The following is a 25,919-nucleotide window of genomic DNA, read 5'->3' as shown; positions in this document are numbered from 1 at the left end:
TCATGATTTACCTTTTTTTTTCTCCCCCCATGTAATATAAAATGCGGAGTATGAAGAAAACTTTCCTTTTTGCAGTTAAAAACAAAATTCTTTCCTATGGCTGGAGGTGCAGTGTAGGGAATTTCGTATCTTTCTGGTGCTTTTAGTGGCATTTTTCTCATTTCTCAGTTTAGGAAATTGTTCTCAATGAGTTGAACATGATTGTGCTTAATGCTTTGAGCCAACCTCTTCCCACCTTAACTTCATCTCAGGTTTTCAAAGAACCCAACCCGTGGAGGTGTCCAGTCCCACCCTCTGTCCCTGGCCAGTCCCAGCGGAGATCAGGAGCTGGTGGATGAGCTGCGTGGCTCTGGTGAGGATTCCCAGATGGCAAAGGCAGCATTTCCCATCAGTGGCAGCAGGAAGGAGGCAGCGGCCGATTCCCATCAGCTCCACTAAATCCAGATCCCGCTCCTACCCTTCGTTACAGCGATGCACTGGGAGGAGTAGGAATAAACTCTTCATAGGCACTTAGTGAACAATTCATATCGTTTTAGCAGTAACAATAGCAGTATTAGTGTTTAGCTAGAATTTGCAAAGTATTTTAATATTAAGTAGTCAAGAAAATTATTCAACACGACGAGATGGCGAGGCTTGAATTCTGCCAATTTCCGCTGCTTCTCTCTTTGATGCACTATTTTTAAAAGCAATCTGATGAACAGCAAAAGGCTTTGTGAGCAACCAGGAGTTGGAGTGTGGCTTTAGATTCCTTTGATCTTTTTCAGACTTTGTTTTAATCTTACGGGATCATTGGCTCTTATCTGCCATCTTATTCTGCCTTAGCTGTTGTCAACGTTCTCTTTAGCTGCAGCTTCTGTTCCAAGTCAGATTTACTGAGGAAATTTGAGAAACCATGAAATGATAAAATATGCAACTCTGGGGCATCTCTGAGGTGCCTTTGTTTTAAATTCTTCACAGTAATAATGACTCACTGAAAGTCCATCTTTAGCTGATTGTCACATTCTGGAGAGAAAGGTGGTGTAAGTGCAATTCTTGATGTGAGTAAATTAGAATGCAAACCCATCATGGATGATAAAACTTCTTCCCAGTCTGCAGGAGCAGTTGAAGAGCACTGGACTGCATGTGTGCTGTTTTGGGAAGGATCTAGCTTTTTTAGGTGTGGATTCATAAATGGTAATTCTGCGACTCATCCCATTTATCTTGCTAGGAGAAAAAAAAAATCCACCATCATAGTTGCAGTGTGGTCAGGTAAAACCATTGTATAGATAGAGCAAGTGTTCATTTCTTCACTAACTGCATATTTATAGAGTAGATAGGAACCATTTGTAAGGTAAGTCCTTTAAAGTTCTATAATATTAAAAGTAGTGGTTATTGGTCTGATTATGCTGCTCTTGATTCTACCCACTAGACAAAAAGCAGTGCTTGTGAAATGCAGTGTTTTCTCTTAATGCCACTGGTGATAGGAAGTAGTTCCTTCAGTTCAAACTCCTGTGCCCTTATCTGCTGCTTGCTGACGTAAGCAATAATCCCTCTCTAATATCTAAATGTTCTGTATCTCGTACCTTGATCGTCTATCTGGTGACAGTGTAAAATATTAGGCTAATAGAGAAGTATCTCATTGTATTTATTAACTGTTGATACTGAGATTCAGTCTGTGACCTGTGTTTTGTATTTTTATCGTGTATCTTAGTGGTGGTGAAAATTTGTACAACGAATCTTTCCAATAAAGAGCTGAAGTATCCCTTGAACGTGTTCACACCCCCCCATCCCTGGCGGTCGACGTGGTGACCGTGGTTGCAGAACCAGGAGTGACAGTAGCAGTGACAACATGGCTTTAGTTTTATTCTGTTTCAGTTGTGCTGGTTTTGAGGAAGGGGCTCGGGGCTGGTTTGCCTGGAGCTGCTCCAAACTCGCTGGTAACTCTTCACTGCGAGGGGCTCCCGGCTGCTCCTGCAGCCCTGAGCAAGGTGTGCAGTGCAGAGAGAACAGCACCAGAGCAGGGAGCTCTTCACCCACCCCACTGCACTAGAGGTGGGTGGAACACACATGTGGAACTTTTCCTTACCTAGAAGTGCCATCCATTGTCCTTGGAGTGAGAAGCATTCCGTAGCTGAGCTGTTGAGTGCGGTGGCGCTGGAGGACGATGGCCAAGCAGACTTTACTCACACCACGTTTCTGGTGGTGCATCATCCTAGAAACTCCACCTGTTTTTGGAGCACTGTGTGCCAGTTGTCCCATGGGCAGATGAGGCACAAGGAGTTGTGTGCATAGACATGGCTGCTGTAGTTCAGGTCCACTCTCTCCTCATCAAATCCTCCCAACCTCGAGATTCTGTGGGAATAAAGCAAAATGAGAAAGATTGGTCTAAATTAGGGGCTGTTTCAGCACAATCTCTCCACTCAGCACTCAGTCACATAAACAAAGCCATCCAAGGGGATACTGCAGCTTTGTTCATGTCTGTAATTTAGGGCAATCTTTCTTTAATTCACATCCTCTTTGCGACAGAAGCTAAACTCTCCCCTCGTATCACGTGCAATAATAAGGAAGCATTAACAGAATCCTCCAACGTCCGTGCCCCTCCCCAGCCCTGGCAGCCTGGCCATGGCACAGCCCCTGCCAGCACTACAGCTAAAGAAAACAACCCCCACCTGTCAGGGTCTCGTACAACCCGTGTCCTGTCTGGTTTTTCCTCTCCTTCCCTCTGAAGACACCTCGGGATGAGAGCGGGGAGGTGGCTGAGCTCACCCCGAGTGCTGCTGCTCGTGGCCAGCCAGGCACAGTCCCAGCTCCTGGGGCTCCTGCTGGTCTTGCTGTAGTACCTTGTTCATAAAACATGTCCTTTATCAAGTGAATAAATTCAAGCTAAATCATGTACCAGTGTTGGGACTTTTCCATTTGCAATCTTGTTCTACAGTTCACCCGCGAGTTTAGTTCTAACCATGTATTAGTCATCCATATTTTATTTATGAAAGCTGTTTATACAGGAAAAACTGTTGAAGTTTTACCAATATCTTAATAAAACAGTAATTTAAACCACACTCCAGATAGTCTGGTTATTGAAGAGCTATTGAAGGCAGCGAGCAGCTGTGCCTTTAGTGTGCAAAGGGGGTTTCCTTTGTGGGACATGGAACTGGAGTTACTCTGAGCTCTGGCTCTCAGGAACCATTGTGGCCAAATGGGATGTTACAGCACAGCCCAAGGAGATCAATCTCCTCCAAACCCCTTTCTCCCACTGCTCTTTCCCAAGCAGCTCTGAAGAAGCTGTCCATAAAGGTGAGCAAAGCAACAGCTCCTCCCTTGCCCCTCCAGGAGCTGGGCAGGGGTCCAGAGCAGCCCCTGGGCTCAGCAGGGAGGCAGCTCTGGGTGCTGCCAGAGCTGAGCCCTGTGCAGTGACCACCAAACACTCACAGGCACCTGCAGGGTGTGGGACAGGGTCTGCTCCCTCTGCAGCTGAGGAACAGCAACTTTGGGGAGAACTCTGCATCCTTCTCCACTCCTGTTTGAATCAAGATTTAAGCATTGGGTCTGCCTTCTGCAAATAGAATCCCAGAGGGGTTTAAGTGCCTTTCATGGAATAATTAAGGAAAAAAGTGACAGGTGGATGGCAGGAAAAGTCCCTACATGCACAACCAGGCACTGCAGTAAGTGGAGCTGACCCTGACAGACTCCACCATTTTACTTATCCACACACAAGACACCTAAAATTAAGATTTCAACATTCATTTTATTAACAAAGTGCAAACAGTTTTAACCTAGGAGTTGTAGAGCACATTCACACGGACACAGGGCACAGGCAGCCACACAGGACAACAGGGGGCAGGTTCTGACAGGGCTCATGCTTTGTCACTAACCAGGCATCAGCTCTCCCAGGAGCTTCACAACGACTTCAGCAGCTCAAAATGCAACGAACAAAGAGTTTGGCAATGGGTGTGGTTGGTCCACGTCACCAGCTGGGGAAAACAATTGGAGTGGTGGCTGTTTTCCCCCAGCATTGCACAGGACAGTCACACACTCTGCTCATTCCAGGGGCACAGCAGGACACTCATCCCCCGGGCTGGGGCTCAGCACCTTCCCCACAGCTCCTGAGAGCAGCTGAGGCTGCTGCAGCAGCACTGCCAGCCCTGCAAAGGTCGCTGTGCCCCGGGGCCAGGGCAGACAAAGGCAGAAGAACCAGGGTGGGGAGGGCACAGCCCTCGGGCTCAGCTCCAGGGAATGCACACACCTCTCCCATGGATGCAGCTGCTGGTCTTCAGGCCTCCAGCCCGTGCTCTACCTGCTCCAAACAAAGTCAGTTTGCATTCAAAACTCTCCTGCTGGAGCAATTTTAAGGCTTCAAACAAACACCAACTTATGAGTTAAAATTTTATGCCAGCTACTTCAACCCAGTCAGTTTTGGAAGCATTCAGAGCTCAGCCTTCCCTCCCTCCCTCAGAGGCAGAGGGAGCTCAGGGTCCTGGCACAGGATGAGCAGTGGCTCCCTGACTGCAGCTCAAGGAGAACCCTCCCCTTTACCTGGTGCTGTCATCTCCAGGAACAAAGCTGAGATCCTCAGAAGTGGCCTGGCCCCCATCTGGTAACACCGAGGAGTGCTCTGAGGGTGAGAACAACACCAGCACAGCCCAGTCACCCTCCCCAGGGAGCACTGGAGCAGCCAGGGAATCTCCCTCCCCCCCCTTCACTGGCCAAACCTTCACCCCCCTGGCCTCACAGCTTGGATCCTCTGCATTGGAAGTGAAAGTTTAACCAGGACACTTTCTGAAGCTCCACTGAAGTGCTGGAAGCACATTCCTGCCAATTAAGATGCAAATCCATGTCTGAGGCAGTGGTTGCCTCCCTGGAATTAGCCTACTTACAGAGCCAGTCCTGGCACACAGGGAGTTCCAGCTGGGAACTGGAGCTCTGGGTGTTCCAGCCCTTCCCAGGAGACTCACCTAAACTGACTTCTCAAGGCAAGCAAGAGTTTCCCTCTCCTGTTTTGAGCTCTTTTAATTGGGATCCCAAGAGAAGAGCTCCAAATCTTACTGGCACTTGGAGCTTTAACACCTCCCCAGCCCCCCCAGGGCTCTGTATCCCAGGAGCTCTGGGCAGACTGGGATGTTTGGGAAGAGGGGCTCTCCCAGCTCTACCTTCACTGGGGGGCTGGGCAGTGAAGGCCTGGTTGAACACCTCTGAGGGAGAGGTGGCATCTTCCTGCTCCTCATTTTCTGTGTCACATTCGATGTCACTGTCACTGCTCATCCCTGGCAGGAGGTGGAGGACGTGCTTCTGACACACCCCAGCTGCAAGAGAAACCACACACAGGGCAAATGGTGGCACTGGTATCTGCACAGCTCAAATGTCTTTGTCCCATGGAAGAGCTCCTGCCAGTGCTGGGATTTGGTATCAGAACTGTCCAAGCACTCAGGGCTCTGACAGGACAGCCCTCAGCACAGCTGGATTTGTCCTGTGTCACCAGCTGAGCTGCTCAGTCTGCTCTGCAACTGGGACAGAAAATAAAAGTTGCTTTTCTGAGAGCTAAAAGGCAGCACAACCCATGGGGCAGTTGGACCTTCCAGAACCTTCAAGCAGCAATAGCACATTTGAGTCTCACACAAGAAATTTCTCCTCCAAAGCAGAAGCAGAGCTGCAGGTGATGACTTTGGGTGTGCACTGGGCAGCCACAACTCTCCATGGACAGCACAGGCCAGGCCTGGCTCCACTTCCTAAAGGCTCATACTCTCTGCTAAGAAAAAACAAAGTGAGGGGCCAATTCTATTGTAGTTTTTCCTCTGAAGGGAAAAAAATTGTAACATTTGCTTCCTGGGGTTTTTAACAATGAAGCATTTCAGTTCCTTAAGCGTTTTCCTATTGGGCTGCTGCTCTGAGGGCAGAGCTGCAGGAGCACATCACGATCACGCTGCAGTGACTAAGAGCAGAAATTCAGTTTTGTCACTGAGAGACCTTCTGTAAATGCCAACTCCCACACAATATTGCACACTGCAGCTCGAGATGGATGCTGGCACCTTAATATAGGCTTTGTGCTACAATCCAGTCATTGAAATTCAAATTAGTGCAGGGGTGGAAGGCAGGAGAGTTTTAGCAAGATAAGAAAAACTCTATGTGGACTTTCAGAAGAGGAAAAAAAAAAAGCAGAGTTATTTTTTTCCAGCATGGAAAGGATGCAGGAAAGGAGGAGGGAAAACTTTCCTTCAAGTCTCTAAGGAAACTGGATTATGCACCACAACACCCAGCAGGAATGAAGGCTGGAGAGGCTCTGGTGTGGCTTTTCAGGCTGTCCCTGAAATTCCCAGCACAATTCCCAGCCAAGGTCACTGGCTACTGTTTCAATTAGATATGAAACTCTTCCCGAGGCCCCTGCACTGAGCAGCAAAGCAAAGACCTGGAGCTGTCTCTAGGTACAAAAAGCTGCTCGGCCCCACTGCCAGCCCCAAGAGCAGTCACAGAGAGATTTTGTGTCCTGACTCAGATTTATTCTCCAGCTGCCCCTTCCAGCAAAGCCCCACAGCCATGGGAGCAGCTCTTGGGGGTGCTTTTCTCTCCCTGCTGCACCTGCCCACCCCCCCCAAAATCCAATTTACCTTCCTCTGCTGCTGCAGAGGCTCCTGCAGAGCTCAGCCCCTGCAGCTCCCCGGGCTCAGGGCTCCCCTCCAGGCCACCAGGCTGGGCTCCTTCTGGCCGACACCCCTTGGAGTTTGAGCTTGGGAAGGAGTTTAGGAGAAACACAAAACCCCACGTTAGAAATTCAGCCTTAACTCACTTGTGGAAACAAAACCTTTTAGTGCCACGTTGAGTTTTATTCCTTAAGTCTCCTGCACATCCACCTAAACTTCCAGTTTTTTTTAACGTTTGAATATTTCCATATCAATCAAAAAACCTTGAAAAGTTTGAGTATTTTCCAAAAAAGGTGACTTTACTTATTTAGAAAAAACAACCTGAAAACTCCATTGCCCTTTGCTTAGGTGGCCAACAGAGAATTATCATGAAACGGCTGAAAAATCAAGTTAGAGTAAAAACATCACCTTAAATGAGGAAATCAAAAGTGATTACATTTCAGTTTGAGGTTATTTAACATGGAACAGTGGGAAAGTAGACCTGGGCTGCCTTTCAACTCTTAAGTGTCATATTCCAGCCAGAGCTGATCAAAATAAGAGAAAAATTACAAAAAAAAAAAAAAAGACAACTTGTAGCCTAGTTATAAACCCAAAAATTGCTGTCCAGAGGGAACAGCAGCAACCAAGTAAACTTCAAAGTAATTTCTCTTTCATGCTACAAGCACCTGGTTTTAGGAGATTGTGGGGTTTTTGCAGATCAAGGCAAGGTGGGGGAGGAGATAAGAGGAGAAATGAAGAAACTCTTACCCCAGAGCACCAACTTTTCTGTTTTTCTCCACAGCAGCCAAGCCATTGATGGCAGCAGCAGCTCCCAGCTCAGAGTCTGATCCCTCTGGTCTGTCCTCCTGCTTGGGCAGAGCCTCGGGGCCACCCAGGGCCCTGTGGGGCCTCCCCAGCTTGGAGCTGCCCAGGCCTGCTGAGCACAGAGCACAGTGAGATCAGGGCACCTCCCCTGCTCCTCTGCAGAGGAGCAAAAACCATCCCTGGGTCAGGGATTTCCCTGTGCCTGCACTAAAGGAAGGGAATCCTGCAACTCCACAGCAGCATCACCATAAAATTCTTATGGAGTTTCCTTGAGTTCCCTCTAAGCCAAATCACAATTTAAACCTGGCTCAGTGCTGTTTAATCCTGGATTTTCCCTGTCAAGTTCACTCCTAGGAGACCAGAAGGTAACACATGTATTTATGTTTTTCTCAGTGAATGTGAGCTGCTGCCTCCCTGCCCTCTACCAAAGGCACATTAACACCCACTGGGTGGGAACAACAATCCATGCAAATTTAAGGGAAACTCCAGTTTCCAAATCAGAAAGCTTTTGTACGGGAGGCCATTTCCACCCCCCGGAGCAGGGCGCAGGTACCCTCGGCAGGGTGGCTGTCCCCCTTCGGGCGCAGGCTGTCGCTGTCCATGGCTCTCCGCAGGGACAGGCTCCCGGCGCCGCCCGAGCGCAGCGGTTTGCCCGAGGCGCTCTTCTTACCAGCAGCTGCAACAGAGTGTCAAAATGTGACTAGTGTTCCCTCACAGCACTGCTGGACCCCCACCTTCGCATTATTCCCATTGTTTGTTAACTCTCCACACCTTCCTGCCAGTCATGTTCATTTCCTTGCACTGAACATCCTTCAGACAGCTTCCTTCACATGAGAGTATAACTGATAGACTAACCCAAATCCTGGCTTACTTGTGTTTTAGGTTTCAGCAAGTCTGGGCTGCTGTAATTTGATCCCTGCAACAGCCCCAGTTCCCACGGTGCTGGTGCAGAGCAGTCAAGGAGTGACAGCTCAGCCCAGTGTGACACTGGGTTAAACCTCAGAATGTTGTCACTGCAGCAGGTCTGGCACTGCCTGTGGGGTAAAGTTGGGTCCTTGAAAGGGAAGGGCTGAAATCACTTTCAGCAACACAAGGGCAGGGCAAGTTTTACATTTCTGAGCTTCCAGCTGAACCCAAGTGTGAGGAACTGGGGATGTGAACCATGTCAAGGTGATCAAATCCCCCCCTTCTCCATGCACTTACAATTCCTTATGTAACAACTGGTGACTGAGGACTTGGTGAACAGCTCCATCCCAATTTCCTGCAGCTTGTCAGTGCCACAGGCAGCCAGGGCCCCCTGCTCAATGGAGAAGAAGCTGGGCTGTCCCTCCCCATTGCTGCTCCTCACTTCAGACAGCTGGTTCTTCACATCTGACATTTTGCTCCGAACTTCTGCCATCTGGGTTTTGAGTCTTTTCAGCATCTTCAGGTCTGGGGGCACCCTCCACATGGCCTGGTGCCTCCTCTGGTCTCGATCCTTCAGGGAATAGGAGGAGGCTTTGCCAAAGGAAAAGGCAGAGAACACAGCAGGTAAGGAAAACCATTCCCAAAAAATCATGGATACCTGAGAACTGCACCTTTTGTCTGCTGTAAAGGTGAGGGACACTCATGCTGTCCTGGCAGAAGGAGGCTGCAGGCACTGCCATGCTGCTGGGACAGCAGGGCTCTGTTCCCAGTCCTGCTCACTGGGAGGAGCCAGGCTCCCAGTACTGCTGCAGGAATTCTGGTGACACCTGAGCTATCACCATGCAGGCCAGGCTGCCAGCTCATGGCACTTTTGTTTTTATAAAAATTTTTAACTGTGTCTAGAAGATTCTCAGACCACCAATATCTCATAACACAGAACTCAAAGAAATCTGCAGCTAGGGAAGGAATTCCTTAAATACCTCCCACAAGATCATGTTGAGCAGCCAATACCTGAATAAATCTGGGTTGCTCAGCTGGAGTTAGATCAGCCTGGATCTATCTGAAGTGTCACAAATTCTGTGTTTCTCTGCAAATTCAGCTGTTCCAAACTGTAAAGTTCAGTGGCTCTTAGAAACCTTCACCTCAGGAGGTGATGTCTGGCCAACTCCAAATGCAACAGCAACTTTGTCTTCACTGACCAAGTTCAACTGGACTGGGAACAGTCAAATCCCAAGGGAAGCTCCCCAAACCAGGTGATTTTGGCTGAGGGTTCACACAGCTCAGCACAACAGGAGAGCTTCACCCTGCCTGAGTGGCACAGCACAAAGTGCACTGTCCTCTCCTGAGCTCCTTTGGTCCAGAGCTTCTTCCAAAAGCAAAAAAAACCAGAACTGGGACTCACAGTTGATTTGCTGGTCCCTTTTTTCATTTTTTACTTCTAGAAGTGACTTCCAGTTTTGGAAATATGGATTACATTCACTGGAAATTCATGGCTGTTTATGTAACTCCATTAAAAAAGCTAATGACAAAGGAATAAAGAGTTTGAGCCAGCTTTTCAATTCAGTGCCACCAATGGCATTGTGGCAGCAAAGCCAAGCATTACTTGTAGCAAAGGGACATTTATTTCTCTTTCTGTTCTAGAAAGTCACCAAATGGCTGTGGGCCAGCAGCACAACTAAGTGTCAATCATGACAAAATTTAATCAAACCTCAGTAATAAATTTAATTCCTCACTACCAGAGGAACAAGCAACCTCCAGGAAGAGCCAGGGCTGCCAGCTCTGCTGCTGCACATGGAGTTAATTGGTATTTTTGGGTCAAGGGTCCTAACTGAACCACAAATACTCCTCAATTATTTAAATGCCATCACTATTTTTGACTCCTGACATTTTGGTTGTTTTTTTTTCTTTGGTTTGCATTGTGCTCCAAGCACTCCCAGCCACTCCAGCTGTGTGCAGGGAGAGGTGGAGCTGCTGCTGCCTCAGCACAGAATTGTGTGTTGTGCTGGCTTCCAGTGCCCACCCCTTCCACAAAAGGGGCTTTTCAGCCATGCTCTGCATTTCCAGGCAGAATTAAACCATCAGACACGTGGTGTAGTTACCTCTGCTCTGCAGAAGAGAGGCAGGAGGACGTGGCTGAAGGCCCCAGAGGTTTTCCATTCCATTTCTGTCTTTCAGGTCCAACAGGTGGATTAAAATGAGGGGATCTATGTCCAGCAAACTGCTGCTGGCTGTGGAGCCCAGGGCACTGGCTCCCCTCCTTGAGGGTCTCCCACTGGCACTGCTGTAGCTGTGGCTGGTACCTGAGCAGAGAGACACAAAGGTGGGAGCTGTGGGACACAGGGATGATTTATTCCCTGGGAAAAATAAACAAGAGTTACACAAGTAGGAATGAACTCATCCCATGAAACTTAAGGAGACATTGGTGTTTCATGGGTTTCTGGATGCTGAAAGCAATTAGATGTGTCTAATTAAAGAGTAAGATAAAAACAGCTGGAAAGGGGGAAGTGCTTCACTTCATACCTTTTATAAAAATCTCTTAATGAACAGATCTGTTTACAGATCAATACAAAGATTAGAGTTACTCTGAGGGAGTAAGCAGACAAACATGTCCCTCCCTGAACTCCAGCACTTTGAAACAGGGAATTCTGTCTTTCCAGCACCAACAGACTTGTACAGCAGCACAAATATCCCTTCTGGTATCTTTGTCCTAAATAAATACACTCAGATTCCATATCTCTCTATATTCCATATAGATACACATTCCTTTCAGAATCTTGTGGCTAATTTGGGCTGTGATCATTTCCAGGCTGCAAAAAAATCCCAGAACACCTTCTCATGTTGCATTTTAAATGCATTTCTGTTTGACTTGTGAGGATCCCTCACTCCATTCCCTCCACATTCTTTGGGTTTTGCAGTGCACTAAACCCCAAGTGAATGTGTCACCTACTCAGAGGTCACACTGACATCAGTAAAATTTACTTGTCAGCCTCCTATTGATCTGGACATAAGGAATTCCAAAGAGGCACAAAGCTGCCCTCCAAACTTTGACATCATTTTTAAACCAGCACATTCAGATTATTTCCCCCCCTACTATTTTTTTTTTATTGAACCAATGAAGTGTTTCTGCTACACTGCAATAATCAGTACAAACCACATGATGCAGCAGTTCCCAAAAATAGAACTGCCTGCAGAACACAGAGCCTGGCATTGCTTCCAAGAGGAGCAGGGGAAGGAATCCAGCAGTGTTTTGCTTTGATGGGAATTCTGGAGTCATTTTTCATACCTGATGCTCCAGGAGTAGCAGCAGCTGCTGCATCTTCCATGAGATCTCCATCCTCCAGCTCCATAGTGCTGCTGTATTCCACATCATTCTCTCCAGACCTTCAGGGATGATCAGGGTGGGAAAAAGGAGAATACAACTGTTAGCTTTCCTCAGCTCTTGTTAAATGTTGTGGCACAAACCTCAGAAAACAACATAAAGTGCTGTAAATTGCATTTCCTGTGTTCCAAGCTACCCAGGAACAAAGGAAGAGCAGTAATTAAATGACTGTCTTGTTAAGCAGGAGGCCAGAAGTGCCATATGTACCTAGACTGCAAAATGTGATGCTGCAAACTCCTCTGTCTGTAAGTGTAGCAGCAAATTCTCACGTTTTAATTAAGATTCCAGGATTTGACATCAGCTCTGAGTTTCCTAATTTAAGCACCTGTCCTCATCATCACTCTCCTACTACTACAGCACTTCCCAGTCCCAGACCTCTGCTCTGTTACAGTGCTGAGACAGATTCCTTAATCATGTTTTGGGAAAGAACCTTCACAGATTGTCACTCGTCAAAGGCAGAATGCAGCACCAATGTAAATAAAGAGATCAGAAAGACACTAATTAGCTGACCAAAAATTCAATGTTTCGCACTAACTCCATGAGTTTGTGTTGTTCCCAGTATAGGAACCACCTCTCAAATCACACTGGAATCCCACACACCCCAGCATATTACTCAGTTTCCACTGGAATTAGGATGATTCTCCTGGGTATAGGATGATCCCAAAGGCATTTTTAGTTACTTACATTGTTTCTTCATCAATGTCATTCTCTTCAGTGTTACTGGTTGCTGTTGAACTTGCTGAAGAGCTGCTGCCATCAAGGTGGTTCACCTCATCTTCTCCAGCAAGATCTATATCCAGGTCACCATCTGAGAGCTCGTGCTGCAGGAAAAACAGGAGGTTTTTGATATAAAAACATTCAGTAGCACCTTGATGCATCTCCAAAAGCTCTGAACAGACACTCTGTGTCCCCAGTGCCACCATCACACTGCAGTGATTAAAGGCTGAGAACAAACACAAGTCAGATTTTTCAGCTGCTACTTGGAGATTCTTTGTGGTGGGATCTTTGAGCTCAGTTCTGGAACATCTCTCTGGAGTCACCTCTCACTCACAGCTCTCAAGTGTGTGTCATCTCCTATTTCCATAGCAAGGAAAATAAACCTCATTTACAATTCACAAGTTGCCCTGTTTCTACTGCTGCCTTATCAAAGAAAGCTACACATCAACAGAGGAAAGAAACAGAGAATTCCTACATTAAAGTCTTCCTGCTGAGTCTTCTCCTCCTCCTCCTCCTTGTTCTCCCGTGCTAATCCTGGAGCAGTGAAATTCTCAAGCAGTGCTTCAATGCTTTGTCCAGGTTTCTTTGCTCTTGTCTCTGAGCCCTCATCATTCTGGGGGCTGAGGTGAGTGTCAGGAGGGGAAACCCCTCGGGATTTCTGAGTCCGGGACAGTTCGATCGCGAGTCGCTGCAAAATCCCAAAAATAACACTGGAGCAGCAGCAGCAACTCAAGCAACCTTTTTTAACCTGCAGACACACTCTAAAGGTGATTTTACATACACAAACATCCCACACTTACTTCTTTCAGGTTATTTATTTGCTGGATGTAACTTGTCTGAGCTGCCTCCAGCTGAGCAATGTACCAGTGCTGATCGCGGCACTTCTGGAAGAAGGTTGGTGAGCGCACTTGGAACCTTCAAAAAAAAATGTTTTAAAATAAGTTTTGGGTTTGGTTTTTTTTTTTTTTGAGGGATTTAGTTTGGTTTGAGGTTTGTTTTTAAATGTCTTTCCTTCCATGCAAAAAGCCCTGCAGAAAAACCTGAATGAGTGGTGAACAAACAGCAGGTCCTGGTGGATTCAGGGTCCTGAACATCCTGACTGGTCACAGTGAGTTCTGCAGGAAGAACTCACAGAATTTTATACCCAAAGTTCTCCAATGCTCACTACAACTAAAGAGGGGAGAAAAGCACCTTTTGCCTTTAATTCTGGTAGCTACAGGTCTACAACCTTATTACTGCCAGGAGCAGTCACTCCTCAAAGTGACTTAAAATACTCCATAACTCCCTCTGGCACATTTCCTTTTTAAAAGCTGCTGTTAGAACAAAACACTTCACCAATATTTTAAATTTAGCTGGTAATTATTCCCTATTTCAGCAGCAGATCTGTGATGATCCTTGCAAAGGACAGCAACCAAACAAATCCTGCCCAATCTAAATCCTTACATACAGGAAATAAAAAGTCCCGGTAACATATATCAAAAATTATAAAAAAAACCCAAACAAACAATTTAAATCAATTCTACCTTAAATACAAACAAACCCATTCATAAAATTATTTTTACTCAAAAACCAAATTATACATAATAAAGAATACAAAAAAAGAAAACTACATAATACATACCTCAAAAAAATTGACTTATTAAATAAAAATGTATAGTACTATGTCATTGTCATTATCTATATATAAATATATATTGTATATATGTGTGTAAAATGAAAATATGTATTGAATATGTGTGTAAAATGAAAATATGTATTGAATATGTGTGTAAAATGAAAATATGTATTGAATATGTGTGTAAAATGAAAATATGAATTGAATATGCGTGTAAAATGAAAATATGAATTGAATATATGTTTGTAAAATGAAAAGATATATTAAATGTTTGTAAAATGAAAATATGAATTGAATATGTTTGTAAAACAAAAATATGTATTGAATAGATGTGTTTGTAAATTAAAATATGTATCAAAGATGTGTGCTTATAACATGAAAACACATATTAAATACACGTGTTTGTAAAATGAAAACACGCATTACATAGATACGTTTATAAAATGAAAATACACTTTAAATACAAACATTTTAAAAAACTTTAAATAACTTCCTAATACTCCAAATCATTAATATTAAATTCTACAACTTTAAAACTATTTCTACAAAGAAAACCAAATGTAAAAACCCCACAGAACAGAGAGACACCTGAGGATGACGGTGTCGTTCTGCCGGTTCAGGTAGCCCTCGTTGGCCAGCAGGTCCAGCCGGAAGAATCTGTTGTAGCCCCAACATTCCCCAACTTCAAAATCTGAGGCAAATTCCCTGATGATGTTTTTGGTGGGATCATTGGTGGATTGGTGAACCATTTCCACTCTGTATTCATACCTGGCCAGGGGAAGTGACAGGGATTGGATTAAAAGATGTCAGAGTTGCTGGTGGTTTAAGAGTTGCAATTGTCTGCCCAGCTGAAAGGGTGTCAAGGCTTAAAATTGTTACTGAACACTGAAATAAACAGTGAAAAATCAAAGAGAGCAGGAACAGGGAGAAGAGTGAACTCCAGGGCTGGACTAGCACACACACACTCTTATCAGTTGTTTTAGCAGCTTCATTTTTATCTCAAGAAAGCCACTGAGCAACAACTTTAAAATATTGTCTCTGTGCCTGATCCAAAGCTCAACAGAAGCTTTTCTTCAGGTTTGTTTTTTTTTTTTCCCAAGGGCTTTGCATTCTCTGCCAGAAAAAGCCCAACATCAGCTCTTACTGCAGCTGTGCTTACTTGGATGTCTCTGGCAATCCAGCAGAGAGCTCCAGGAACACTGACAGGTAATAGCCCCGAACGACTCCATTTCCATCCTGAAATCAAATTGAGAAATTGATTAAAAATAGGAAAGAAAAAAAACATTAAAAAAAATTAAAACCAAAACAATTTGGTAGAGAAGACTTAGAAAAGTTTAGAAAACAGCTTCAATCAACATTGGATTTGCAGCAGGAATCTGCTTTGGATGTTATAGTTGTGATTTTTAGTCTTCTGTGACTTCCAACTGTGACATGAATCAACAAGAAGCACATTCACAGGGTAGTATTGGTATCTCAGATACAAATCTCAAGACAAAGTTTAAATTATTCTATTAACATTTTAGGTATTTGATTAAGTGGAAGTCTGAATAGACAAACAATGTATCAGAACAACATTATTTTAGGTTAAACATTAGTTCTGAAATATTTTATATACAGTCACATATCAAAGCTACTTAATTTTTGAGAAAAGAGCAATTTGTTGAGAAAAAAATCCCATGCAACATGAAAAATTAGGGCAGTTTACTGAGAAACAATATTAGAGTCACCAGAAATCAAGAAAAAATACAGCAAAGCCTCCAGCACACTCACCTGAATCAAGGATGAAGAATGGCTCAACTTGAATCCTCCAGCTTGAAGAAACATTTCAACTTACCATTGAAAAAATAAATTTTAATGCCTTCTGACAGCATAGCTCAGGTAGCTAATCCTGAATTTACAATACTTGCACACAATTCCACCTCTGCACTGCAATAATCCAGCTCTGGGCATCCAGGGCTTTACTTATGGAGCCCATTCTCCAAGGATGCCACAAAAATCACTAAGAGCTGGAGCTCCACCAGCAAACTCCTCCTTCTCCACACAGCTGCAGGAGCAGCATTGATCAGAGCAGGGAATATGGAAAGTTCCCAGCTTGGGCATCAACATTCCAACATGGCCAAAGCTTCACAAACTGGAATATTCAGCCCACTGAAGGGACACAGCAAAATGCACATTTTAATGTCCAGTTTGAGAGCTGATTGCAGAGTCAAGAAATGCTTGCTCCTCCTCCCACCTTCCCCATAAGTTTTACTCAAACAGAGTAAGTTATTCTATACCTCATTCCTGAGACATTAAAATATCCATCAAAGTTTATTAGTAGAACCTATCTTTAATAGCTTTTAAATTAACTATACTGAGCACGTTCTCACTGGAGATGTGGAGGCAGAGAGGGAATTCTCCAGTGGTTGGTGATCAACTCATGAAAATGTTCTTTTCCATGAGAGAAACTGATGATTCCTCCCTGGGAGTGAGCTGGGATGGGATGACAAGTGCAGCTGAAGACAAAACTCACCGGGTAAACCTTTAATCTCCAGCACAGTCCTGACACCTGCAGGGGAGGGCTGTACACAGGATCCGCACGCTGCCGCAGGGTGCTGGGGACAGAGCAGGCAAATGTTTGGGACTGGGACAAAGCAAAAGAATTGTTCACCTGCTAAACAAGAGATTCTCAATGGAATTCACATTGAATCCACATCTCAGAGTTTTCTGTAGAGATTGTTCTGTGTTTTAAGTAACATTTCTCGGAAAGAACAGGAGGATGTTGTCAATATTTACAGTAATTGGAGATATATTCTTACCTGAAGTTTTCCAAGACAAATGTAGTTGAGTCATAGGCTGGAACCAATTCACTGTGGAGGAAAAGAATAAATATATTACACTTGAATAAGTGTAAAAAATCCCAACTTTTGCAATCTGTAGAAGAATTTTAGATGATTTAAGTCACCAGAGACACTGAAATCCACCAGAACTACACTGGATTATTGAAGTATAATTCCATTTATAAGCTACCTGAGGAGGCAATACCTTGGTGCCACTGGAAAACAAACACTCAGATTTAAACCAAAAACCAATTTTTCCTGAGGAATTCTTGAGACTTCTCTGACCTCCCATTTTTTGAGCACAGGCTCCCTCAGAACCCAGCACCAGCAGCATTATCCTGATGAAAAATTGTGCTATGAAGTGATTTTAGCTGTATATTCTGAATTAAGGTGACCTGCAGAGGCATCTCATGAGAGCCTGGCAATTATATACTGAATGACCCACTAATAAGAGGAAAAAAGGACAAATGAGTAAACCATGTGTACAAGAGAGGAAAAAAAACCTGTGAGCTGGAACCCACTGTCCTGAGTCCCCAGCAGGGACTACAAAATAATCCCTGCTGGGACAGAAAAGCCTACTTGGAGCATAGCTTACTACAAGGAGTAAGTTAAGAGGAAACTCCTCTCTCAGGTACTTTAAACATATTTTTATACAAACAGAAGTGCAACACTCACCTTGTGAAGTCTGGGGGGACAGGAGTGGTGACAAAGGAGGCCATGGGCTTCCTATGGACCTGCTGGAACATCATCAGGATCTCTGAACTCTTGGATATCAGCTCACTCTTGCTGCAGGAGCGTAACTGTGAGGGGAAAAAAATCCTTAGCTCAGTAAAAAATTCAGAGGCTTTATCCATTTTTGTTTTTAAAAAACTAAATTGCATGTTTGTCACAGTTTCAGAAAGTTTACCCACAACACAATGTCAAAATGGAGTTTGGAGGTTTTGGGTTATTTTATTTTCAGGAATTTCACAAACAGCCACTATGTACTTGCCTTAGATTAAACTAACTTACAGAGAACTGGGTAATTTTGTGTGATACTGCCTTTAATTCCTGAAGTAATTTTTAAAGCAACACAACATCTTTAAATATTTCTAGAAGACACACTTATTTTTAAGAAATTGTGCAACCTCAGGCCACTTCAATGAAAATATACATCCTCCAGAAATATCCATCAATTAATACTTTTTAAATAAAAAACTAAGTAAGAAAGATCCCTCCTCAGTTGGCCTATCTGCACAACATTTAATCTCTTTTCATAATTACCTGATGTTCTACTTCTTGAAGCAGGGTTTCCAGAAGTTCAGTTTCTTGAGTAAGTGATGTCTTTTGACCTGTTTAAAGAACAGATGTTAAAAAACTCCAAAAAGACATACTCACTGTTCCTTAAGAAACATACTCACTGTTTCTTTTCTTCTTTTTTGTTTCCACTTGGAAGCTGTCCTAGAACATACTAAGATAAAGGATTTCTAAATGTTTGAGAAAGTATTTGAAAAGCAAGTCTACATTTTTAATTAGAGCTGTACTGAAGAATTCATTTGAGGTGAAGTCAGTAACAAAACACTCTGTGTCCCAGAAACTGCAGGTTTGTTGTTTTGGGGTGCTTTTTTGGACAAAAAGGAAAGTAGGTTTGACTCAAGACCAAAAGCTTTGCTGCAGGTGGAAGTTTTCTGCCAGCAGAAAGGAGTGGAAGGAGTCAGGATCCCAGGGAAATAATGTTTCTCAGTGGATTTACACATTGTTAATAAAATTCTTCTCCTCCTCCTCAGAGAAGCCAACACCCACTGTCTTGGGTGGCAACACAGGATGTAACCAGAAATGTGAATTCTATCTCCATCTGTTGAAGGGTGGGGCAGTGGCCCTTATCTCCATGGCACATATTATCTGCTTATCAGGTCATCTTTAAACCAGCTGGGGCAATCACCTTTATCTGTTCCACAACCCATCTTCCCTCCAGGAGATATCATCTGCTGCTGGGCCACTGAGTCCCACTGTAAGACTGATAAAATTACATCATCCCACTGGGAGATGCTCCAGCCAGAGGAGGGGCCAAGCCTTTCCTACTTAAATAAAAAAATGAGATTTGGAACACCAGAGTAGCCTTTTCCACTGGATTCCAGAGGAAAACTGGATCCTTCTACATTATCACTGGACCTTCAGAGGTCCACATCTGTCACTGCAGGAGGATACAGCCATCATTGAATGGGACTGCTACCAACACCCTGAGTGATGTGTCAGCTTGGATTCTGACTCTGGCAGTGTTTGGGGTTTGCTCTTTGCAATACTGCATTTCTATTTTAATTTTCCTAGCAAAGAACCGTTATTCCTAATTCCCGTACCTTTGCCTGAGCGCCCCTTAATTTCAAAACTATAATAATTTAGAGGGAGAGGGTTTCCATTCTCCATTTCCAAGAGAATCTCCTGCCTTTGTTGGACACCCACCCATGAGAGTGATGAGCTTGTTCTTGAGCTGGGTGTCCAGGCGGGCGATCATCATCTCGACGGCGTTGCGGATCTCGCGCACGCGCTCGTCCTTGGCGCTGCGCACGGCCTCCACGTTCCGCTCCTGGGGGGAACACACAGGGATAAAAACCTTCCCACAGCTGCACCAGCTGATAGTTGGAAACTAGGAATCTATTAGAATTTGGTTTGAAGGGAAAGTTGAAGTGCTGGTAATGAATCTGTGAGGCATAGATTTGTAAGTTTTATCTTTAAAGGAATTCGGAATTTGCTTATTTGCAATGAGGGTATTATAAAGACTTTGAAGCTGCTGGTTTAAAAATAATTAATTATATAACTGCCCACTCAGCCATATCTTGGCTCTACTCACACACACCCCACAAATGTTTAAGTGGCCCTAAATCCCCTAGGAGGGAAAATAGGAGTGTTGTTTTTGATGAGCTGCATTTCTGGAGCAGTCAGGATTTCACTGGATCTCTGAAGGCCCAAAGGTGAATAGGGAAGCTGAGCAACATTGTCTGATCACACAGGGATTTGTCACTTGGGGATTCTTAACTATCAGACCTGTAAATGCAGCTGGCAGTTTCTCTTTTGCAACTTCAGTAGCACAGAAAAGTTCTTTGTGTAACGAGAATTATGTGATAAAACCAGAAAAGTATTGTGGTAATGGATAAAACCAGCATCATTCTGCCTGCCAGGGGAAGGTCACAAACTCTCAGCATTTTATCACCACATTCGTGTTTATAAAGTCACATCTGAGCTGGAGAAGAGCAAATCTACCACTGCAAGTGGCAAATAAGCACCTGAACAACAGGCAAAAATCATAGAGAAACCTGCTCCAAAAATTCCTGATTTTATCTGCACAGAGACATCACATATTAAATGTACCAGGACACAAACATAATCCTTCCTGGTAATTCCCACTTCCTTCCTTGCTGGAATTCCAACTGACAGGATTTGGATTTTTGACATGTTTACCCCACAGGGAAGAAAAAAGAGATGCACAAACAAATCCCCAACTGGTGAGCTGCTCATCCTGCAGGCTCAAATACATTACAGATTATTACTCTAGAAAAAAGAAAAGAAGCTGCTAGAATAAAGCATTTTTATACTTATTCTAACAGGACAGAATGCACTTTAAGTGTTGACAAAAATGAAGTGTGCAACTGCTGCTTTTAAACAGCACACCTCAAAAGAAAAATTCTGTTACCTGATTCTAAAACAGAATTGAGAATTTTTTGATCTCTCCACATTGTATAAAAAGAGTCAAATGATAAAACAAAAAGGTCTTTGTATGAGATAATCTCACCACCTTCTAACAGGTTCTTTACAGCTGTCCTTTGCCACTGGAATACTACAGGAAAATTTTCTCACCACTTCCTGCACCAAACTGATCAATTCCATGAGTCTTCTCCTCAGCTTTGCCACTTCCTCATTTACTTTTGTGACGTGCTGCTCGTAGATTTCTGCCAGGGGTTTGAAAGTATGTCCTCCATGCTGTTCAAAGAGAAAAAAAAAAAGAGAGGAGGAGGAGGTGGTGAATAATAAAGCATCTCTCTTCCACTTTATTCTACTCCTATTAAATTCCTGAAAGAGAAGGGAAGAAAGCCTACGAGTGTATCACTCATTCTGGAAAAGTTCCAAAGCAGATTGTATGTAGGAAGTCAGTCTTTCACTTCCCTTTGTAAGAAGTCATGAATTTGGCTCTCATTCCATCAAAGCTTCCTGTCAGGAGTTATTTGGAGTCTCAAGAGTCCTCCAAAAATAAACTGCTTCATTCACTGTGCAATCCTTTACCAAATCAAATATTGATAGAAGGTTTATTTTTATGATTATTATTAAGACATCCTTCCCAAACAAAGGCAGCATTCTGTTAACCACTTACATTCCAAACAGCAACAGTTGTTTGTCCTTGAAATACCCAACTGGATGGATAAACACTGATGAATTTAATAGCTTTGGAAATTAGAGGCCAGGACAATTAAACAACAAGTGTTACCTGTGTTCTCTGAGCAAGGCTTCTTCCTTTGCCCACAAAACTCTTCCCCACCACCCAGAATTTGCCCAAAACATTATGAAGTTTATAACAAGGAAGGTAGTTCTGACCTGCTTTTGTCAAAACTTCAATTTCCTTATTGAATTATGAACAAAAAGTATTGTTTTTCACAAGCAGTGCTATTAAATAATAAACACACCTAAACCTGCAGTATTTGCATGGCAATCCAACAGCAATTTCACAGCATTTCTAGTTCTTCAAAACCACTGTCAGACACAAAGTTTGCAATCCCTCACACTGTGTGCATTCCTTACCATTCCTCCCCAAAGTGCACACTGGTGGCAGATACACTTCTTGCAGGTCCAGCAGAAAACACTGAGCTTCTCATGATGGTTTTCACACCTTAAACAAAAAAAATACACATATCACCCCCAAAAAACAGCTATGTATTTTCCACTAACTCAGTTTAACATTTTTCACTTGTTTTGCTACACAACGCTCCAAGCAAAGCCTTAAACATCTTTTGCAGGGTAGTCAATAAAAACCTTTTGTAAGATAAATGTTGCTTTCAGAAGCACTTCACAGATACAGAGAGTACATGACTAAAATTAGCTCCTATAAGCCAAACCACAACAAGAGTTGATGCAAAGAACACTCCATTTACTTGTCCTTTTCATTCTCTTCATGCTTTGTGAGGCTGCAGAGCTGAAGTGTGTCCAGCTGCTGGGTCACCTCCTCTGCCCAGCGACAGTTGACGAGCTCTCGGAGCTGCAGGGGGGCTCTGCAGGAAGGATGGCACAGTTAGAGCAGGAATTTGGCTAAAGGAGAAGCACTGAAATGAGTTCAGGTTAATTCTAGATTATTAAAAGAGTCATAGGCAAAAAAAAAAAAAAAGAAAAGCAGAAATTGTACTGGTTACTCCAAGGGAAATAAAAAATTAAGTAATTGTGATTATTTGTGGAGAGGTGGGAACTGCACCCTGCAATGATTCACAGAATGGCTGCACATAAATTACAGGCATAAAAAATGGACATTTTCACCCTGAAAAGTGAAGCTCCTGGGCTCTGACTTTTGAAAGAAGAATATAAAGAGGAATTCCCTCAAGTTACTCCTATTACACCAGCTATGTGCACAGCAGTGCTATGTGGGAAGAACAAAGATCCTGCTCAGCTTGTCACAAAACTAGCAAGCATTTTAGAAGAAGTATTATACCAGGGCCAATTTTTATAGAAACAGCAGGTAAGTCTCAAAAAAAAAAAAAAAAAAAAAAAAAAAAAGCTTATAAATTTAGTACAACCTGCACTGAAAAGGAGATTGATCATAACAGGACAATCCACCCAATTCCTGATATTAAAAATACCTTACCTACAATGAGGGCACTGAGCTCTTTGTTCAGTCAGCCAACGCTGTGATGGAAAAAGGAGAAACCTTTTTAAACAGACTGGAATGAAAGAACTACAGGCAAATATGTTATATCATTAATTAGGAGTTAGTTATTTTTATTACAGCTTTCCTGTCTTTCTTTTCCTTTTTTAACAAATTTTCAATTTAACTATTCAACCACTTAGTCACAGAAGAAGCTGTTATTTGTGCCTTAGTAACAAGCAACCACAGAGATGCTTCAGTTAAAATTATGCAGAGAATTGTGAGGTACCAAATATTGCATTAAAAACCACCCACCTGACAGATTCCCAGAGTCTTAGGCTAAAGAACATATTTCAATAAAGGAAAGAAAAAGACACCACAAGCATCTTTTTCAGAGTCTAACTAGTCTTCAAGGTAATTTATTTCTTCCTCTTGGGTTATTTATAGACAAATTAAATACCTGAAGTTCAGTGATCAAAACCACAAGGAGCCTGTGAATGTTTCTCTTCCAGAAAGCTCCAGGGACAAACAGCTGAGCAAAGAACTTCACCTGCCCACTACAACTCACAAGTGTAAAAGCTCAGCAGTTGATGGGTTTATATTTGTCAGCTCTCTACTACATTTTAAAGAGTCTCATGAATAATCTCTCACCACCCAGCAACAATATGTCAACTAAAATCCTTAATATGCAGCATAAATCCTTCACCTACAGCTCTGTCAGAGCTTCCAGAGGGAAGGATGAATGTCTGTTCCAATTTCTGGAAATACTACTGCAGGTCTGGAAACCTCAGCTGAACCTTTTGCTGCTACAGCAGCACAAAACAGCATCTGGATTTGGAACTGGAGTGTGATGCTCTGGGAACCACTCTTAACAAAGGAATGAGGATTCAGCTGCTGCCCCAGACTCCCCTGAGAAAGATTTGGCCTCACCTGATCACACCAGTCTGACTGTAAAACACCTCCAGGATAGAGCAGGTGATGCTGTGACCTTCCCAGATGCAAAGTCAGCATCTGATTTCTGTCCCAACTTCTGCCTTCCACACAGGCATCACCAACTCTCAGGAGGAGCTAAAGAAGGGATCATTGTGTGTCTCTTCCTTGAAGCAATTATTCCAGATGGTGCCTATAATTAGCACCACTGAAAGCAATGCACAGCCTGCCTACTTCTTCCTCAGGGGTGTTATAAAAGGTTTTGAAAGGGAAACTAAAGGAGGGGAGGAGAAAAAAAAAAAAAAAAAAAAAAAAGAATCCTTGGAACTGCAGGAAAGAATGTTTTCATAAGCTCAGTCGGTTTTCAGTTCAAACCTTTGAAAGAATAGACTAAACCAAGCAAACTCACCCGGATACAGCTGAAACAGCAGAGCTTGGAGCAGTGGGGGCACAGGCGGGCGTCCCGCAGCTTCTCCATACAAATAAAACATCGGAACACCTCGGCAATGCTCTGCAAGGGGGATTAGCACCATTGTTCCATGGGCCTTTGTTTACCAGGCACTCAGCCAGCTCTCAGCCCATCTCCGAGGGAGATACAACCTGGCCACCGCAACCCTCCCCCGCAGCAGTTTTATAACGCTGTTCTCCTTCTTCAAGGAATAGTTTCTGTTTGCCTTATCTCTTTTGCAGCAGGCCTTTCTGTAGCCAAGGTATTCCTGAGTGTGTTCACACAGGACTGCAAAGCTGCCAGAAGAAATGGTGTCATACCTGCAGACAGTGGAGTGGCACTAAACTATTCCTAAATCATGGTATGTGTGATACACGACAGATGTTGAAGTCGGCATATTTTTCACTTTTATAGGGCTGATATTATTTTAAGGTTTACCATTAGCACTAACTCCACAATTTCTACATTCTCCCCAGCCCCATTTAATCAATCTTGAGTGATAAAACACTCCCCAAAGAAGAAAGGCATTTTGAACGCAATGTTTGCTTCCCATATTGATAATTTCTAAACTGATAAGGAATGTTTACATCATACAGGAGTTATAATACTTCTGGTTGTAACTACGGAACTTCCTAAGGTCCTTTAGGTGAGCTATTTTTTCCCTCATAGCTTTAAGATTGTGAATCAGCACAAAAACAAGGCATCTTCGATTAATGGATACCACAGCATCTCCCACACATTAATTTAACAGCTGCGACCCATTGAAAAGCACAATTTTCGTTTACAGGAGGCAATCACAGCCGGTGTTTTACACTGTGGCACAGTTCGAGCCGCCGGGTCACAGTCACTTCTGCACCTCCAGGGTGCCAGGGCGGGTTCTGTGTGTGCCAGGTCTCCATCCCTCCAATCCCTCCATCCATCCTGGATCCCCGCACCTCCGGATCCGGCTCCTGCAGCGCTCCGCCCGCTCATTTCCGACCCTCTCCCACCTGCTGCCTGCCTGCCCACCCGAGCCAAAGCCCCGCAGCGCCGCAGGCTGTTCGCAGAGCCCGGGCCGACACCGCTCGGCCTTTTTTCCCCCTCCCTCACACAAGGCACAGGGATCCTCCGAGGGGCTCGGCTAAAGCGGGCGGGTGCGCAGCAGAAGCCGCAGCCGCTGCCCCCTCACCGCCCTGAGGCAGCGCGCGCCGCCCGCTCGCCCGCTCACCTCCACGCTCTGCTCGTCCATGGCTGCGGCTCCGCCAGCGGCGGGAGGAGGGACGGCTGTCCCCGGCCTCGCTGCCCGTGCCCGCGGGTGAGGAGCGGGGCTGTGAGGGGAGCGGGGCTCGGAGCAGCGGGGCTCGGAGCAGCGGGGCTCGGAGCAGCGGGGATCGGAGCAGCGCACCCGCCGGGCCGTGACCGCGGCAGCGCGGCCGCCCGCCCCGCCCGCGCTGCGCATGCGCGGGGCCGCCCGCAGGGGGCGTGGCGCGAGGGGCGCGCGGGAGGAGCGGCGGCGCCTGAGGGGGAGCGGAATTTTCTTCTCTTTTCCTTTATTTTTCCTCTTTTTCCCTCTCTTTTTCTTATTTTTCCTTTTTTTTCCCCCTCTCTTTTCCTTTATTTTTCCTCTCTTTTTCTCCCTTTTAATTTTTTTTCTCTATTCTTTTTTTCTTTATTCTTCCTTACCGGCGAGGTTTCAGGAGCGGGGATGGCTTTTCCGCGTTCCGCTTCTTACAGCCAATACATTAAATATTTAACGCTGCTGGTGGTAGTGGCACAGCAAGGATTGAGTCCTCTATTAGATCAATGTGATTAAAAACTACTAAATTGGTTTGTGGAAGGGATTAATTGCTTGAAACTGATTAGTTAGTCCTAGGTAAAAGGGCACATCATAAA

General features: G+C 44.3%; 1 protein-coding gene across 1 annotated transcript; it reads right to left on the bottom strand.

Annotated features, from left to right (window-relative positions):
- Nucleotides 1-27: 27 nt before the first annotated feature.
- On the bottom strand, nt 28-25,482 carry TRIM37 (tripartite motif containing 37). The gene is made up of 25 exons (XM_079324857.1): nt 25,255-25,482; nt 24,009-24,110; nt 22,670-22,710; nt 21,969-22,085; nt 21,619-21,706; nt 20,683-20,805; nt 19,291-19,414; nt 18,115-18,182; nt 17,527-17,651; nt 16,831-16,881; nt 16,545-16,626; nt 15,192-15,268; nt 14,621-14,800; nt 13,218-13,332; nt 12,893-13,105; nt 12,385-12,521; nt 11,605-11,702; nt 10,421-10,621; nt 8,619-8,912; nt 7,969-8,091; nt 7,359-7,527; nt 6,579-6,697; nt 5,127-5,279; nt 4,513-4,591; nt 28-4,273 (listed from the first exon to the last, which is right to left on the bottom strand). The coding sequence occupies exons 1-25, from the start codon at nt 25,273-25,275 to the stop codon at nt 4,270-4,272; spliced, it is 2,904 nt and encodes a 967-aa protein (XP_079180983.1). The 5' UTR covers nt 25,276-25,482; the 3' UTR covers nt 28-4,269.
- Between the last annotated feature and the right edge of the window lie 437 nt (nt 25,483-25,919).

The sequence above is a fragment of the Erithacus rubecula genome (genome assembly GCF_903797595.1).
Source record: "Erithacus rubecula genome assembly, chromosome: 22".
Lineage (NCBI taxonomy): Eukaryota > Metazoa > Chordata > Aves > Passeriformes > Muscicapidae > Erithacus > Erithacus rubecula.
This window is presented reverse-complemented; position numbering and strand designations above follow the sequence as displayed.

Coding starts and splice junctions, on each gene's coding strand:
- TRIM37 (XM_079324857.1), bottom strand. CDS start 25,275: ATGGACGAGCAGAGCGTGGAG. Junction 22,086..22,669: donor GCTCAGTGCCCTCATTGTAG/GTAAGGTATTTT, acceptor TCCTTCCTGCAG/AGCCCCCCTGCAGCTCCGAG. Junction 10,622..11,604: donor TGCTACTCCTGGAGCATCAG/GTATGAAAAATG, acceptor CTCTCTGCTCAG/GTACCAGCCACAGCTACAGC.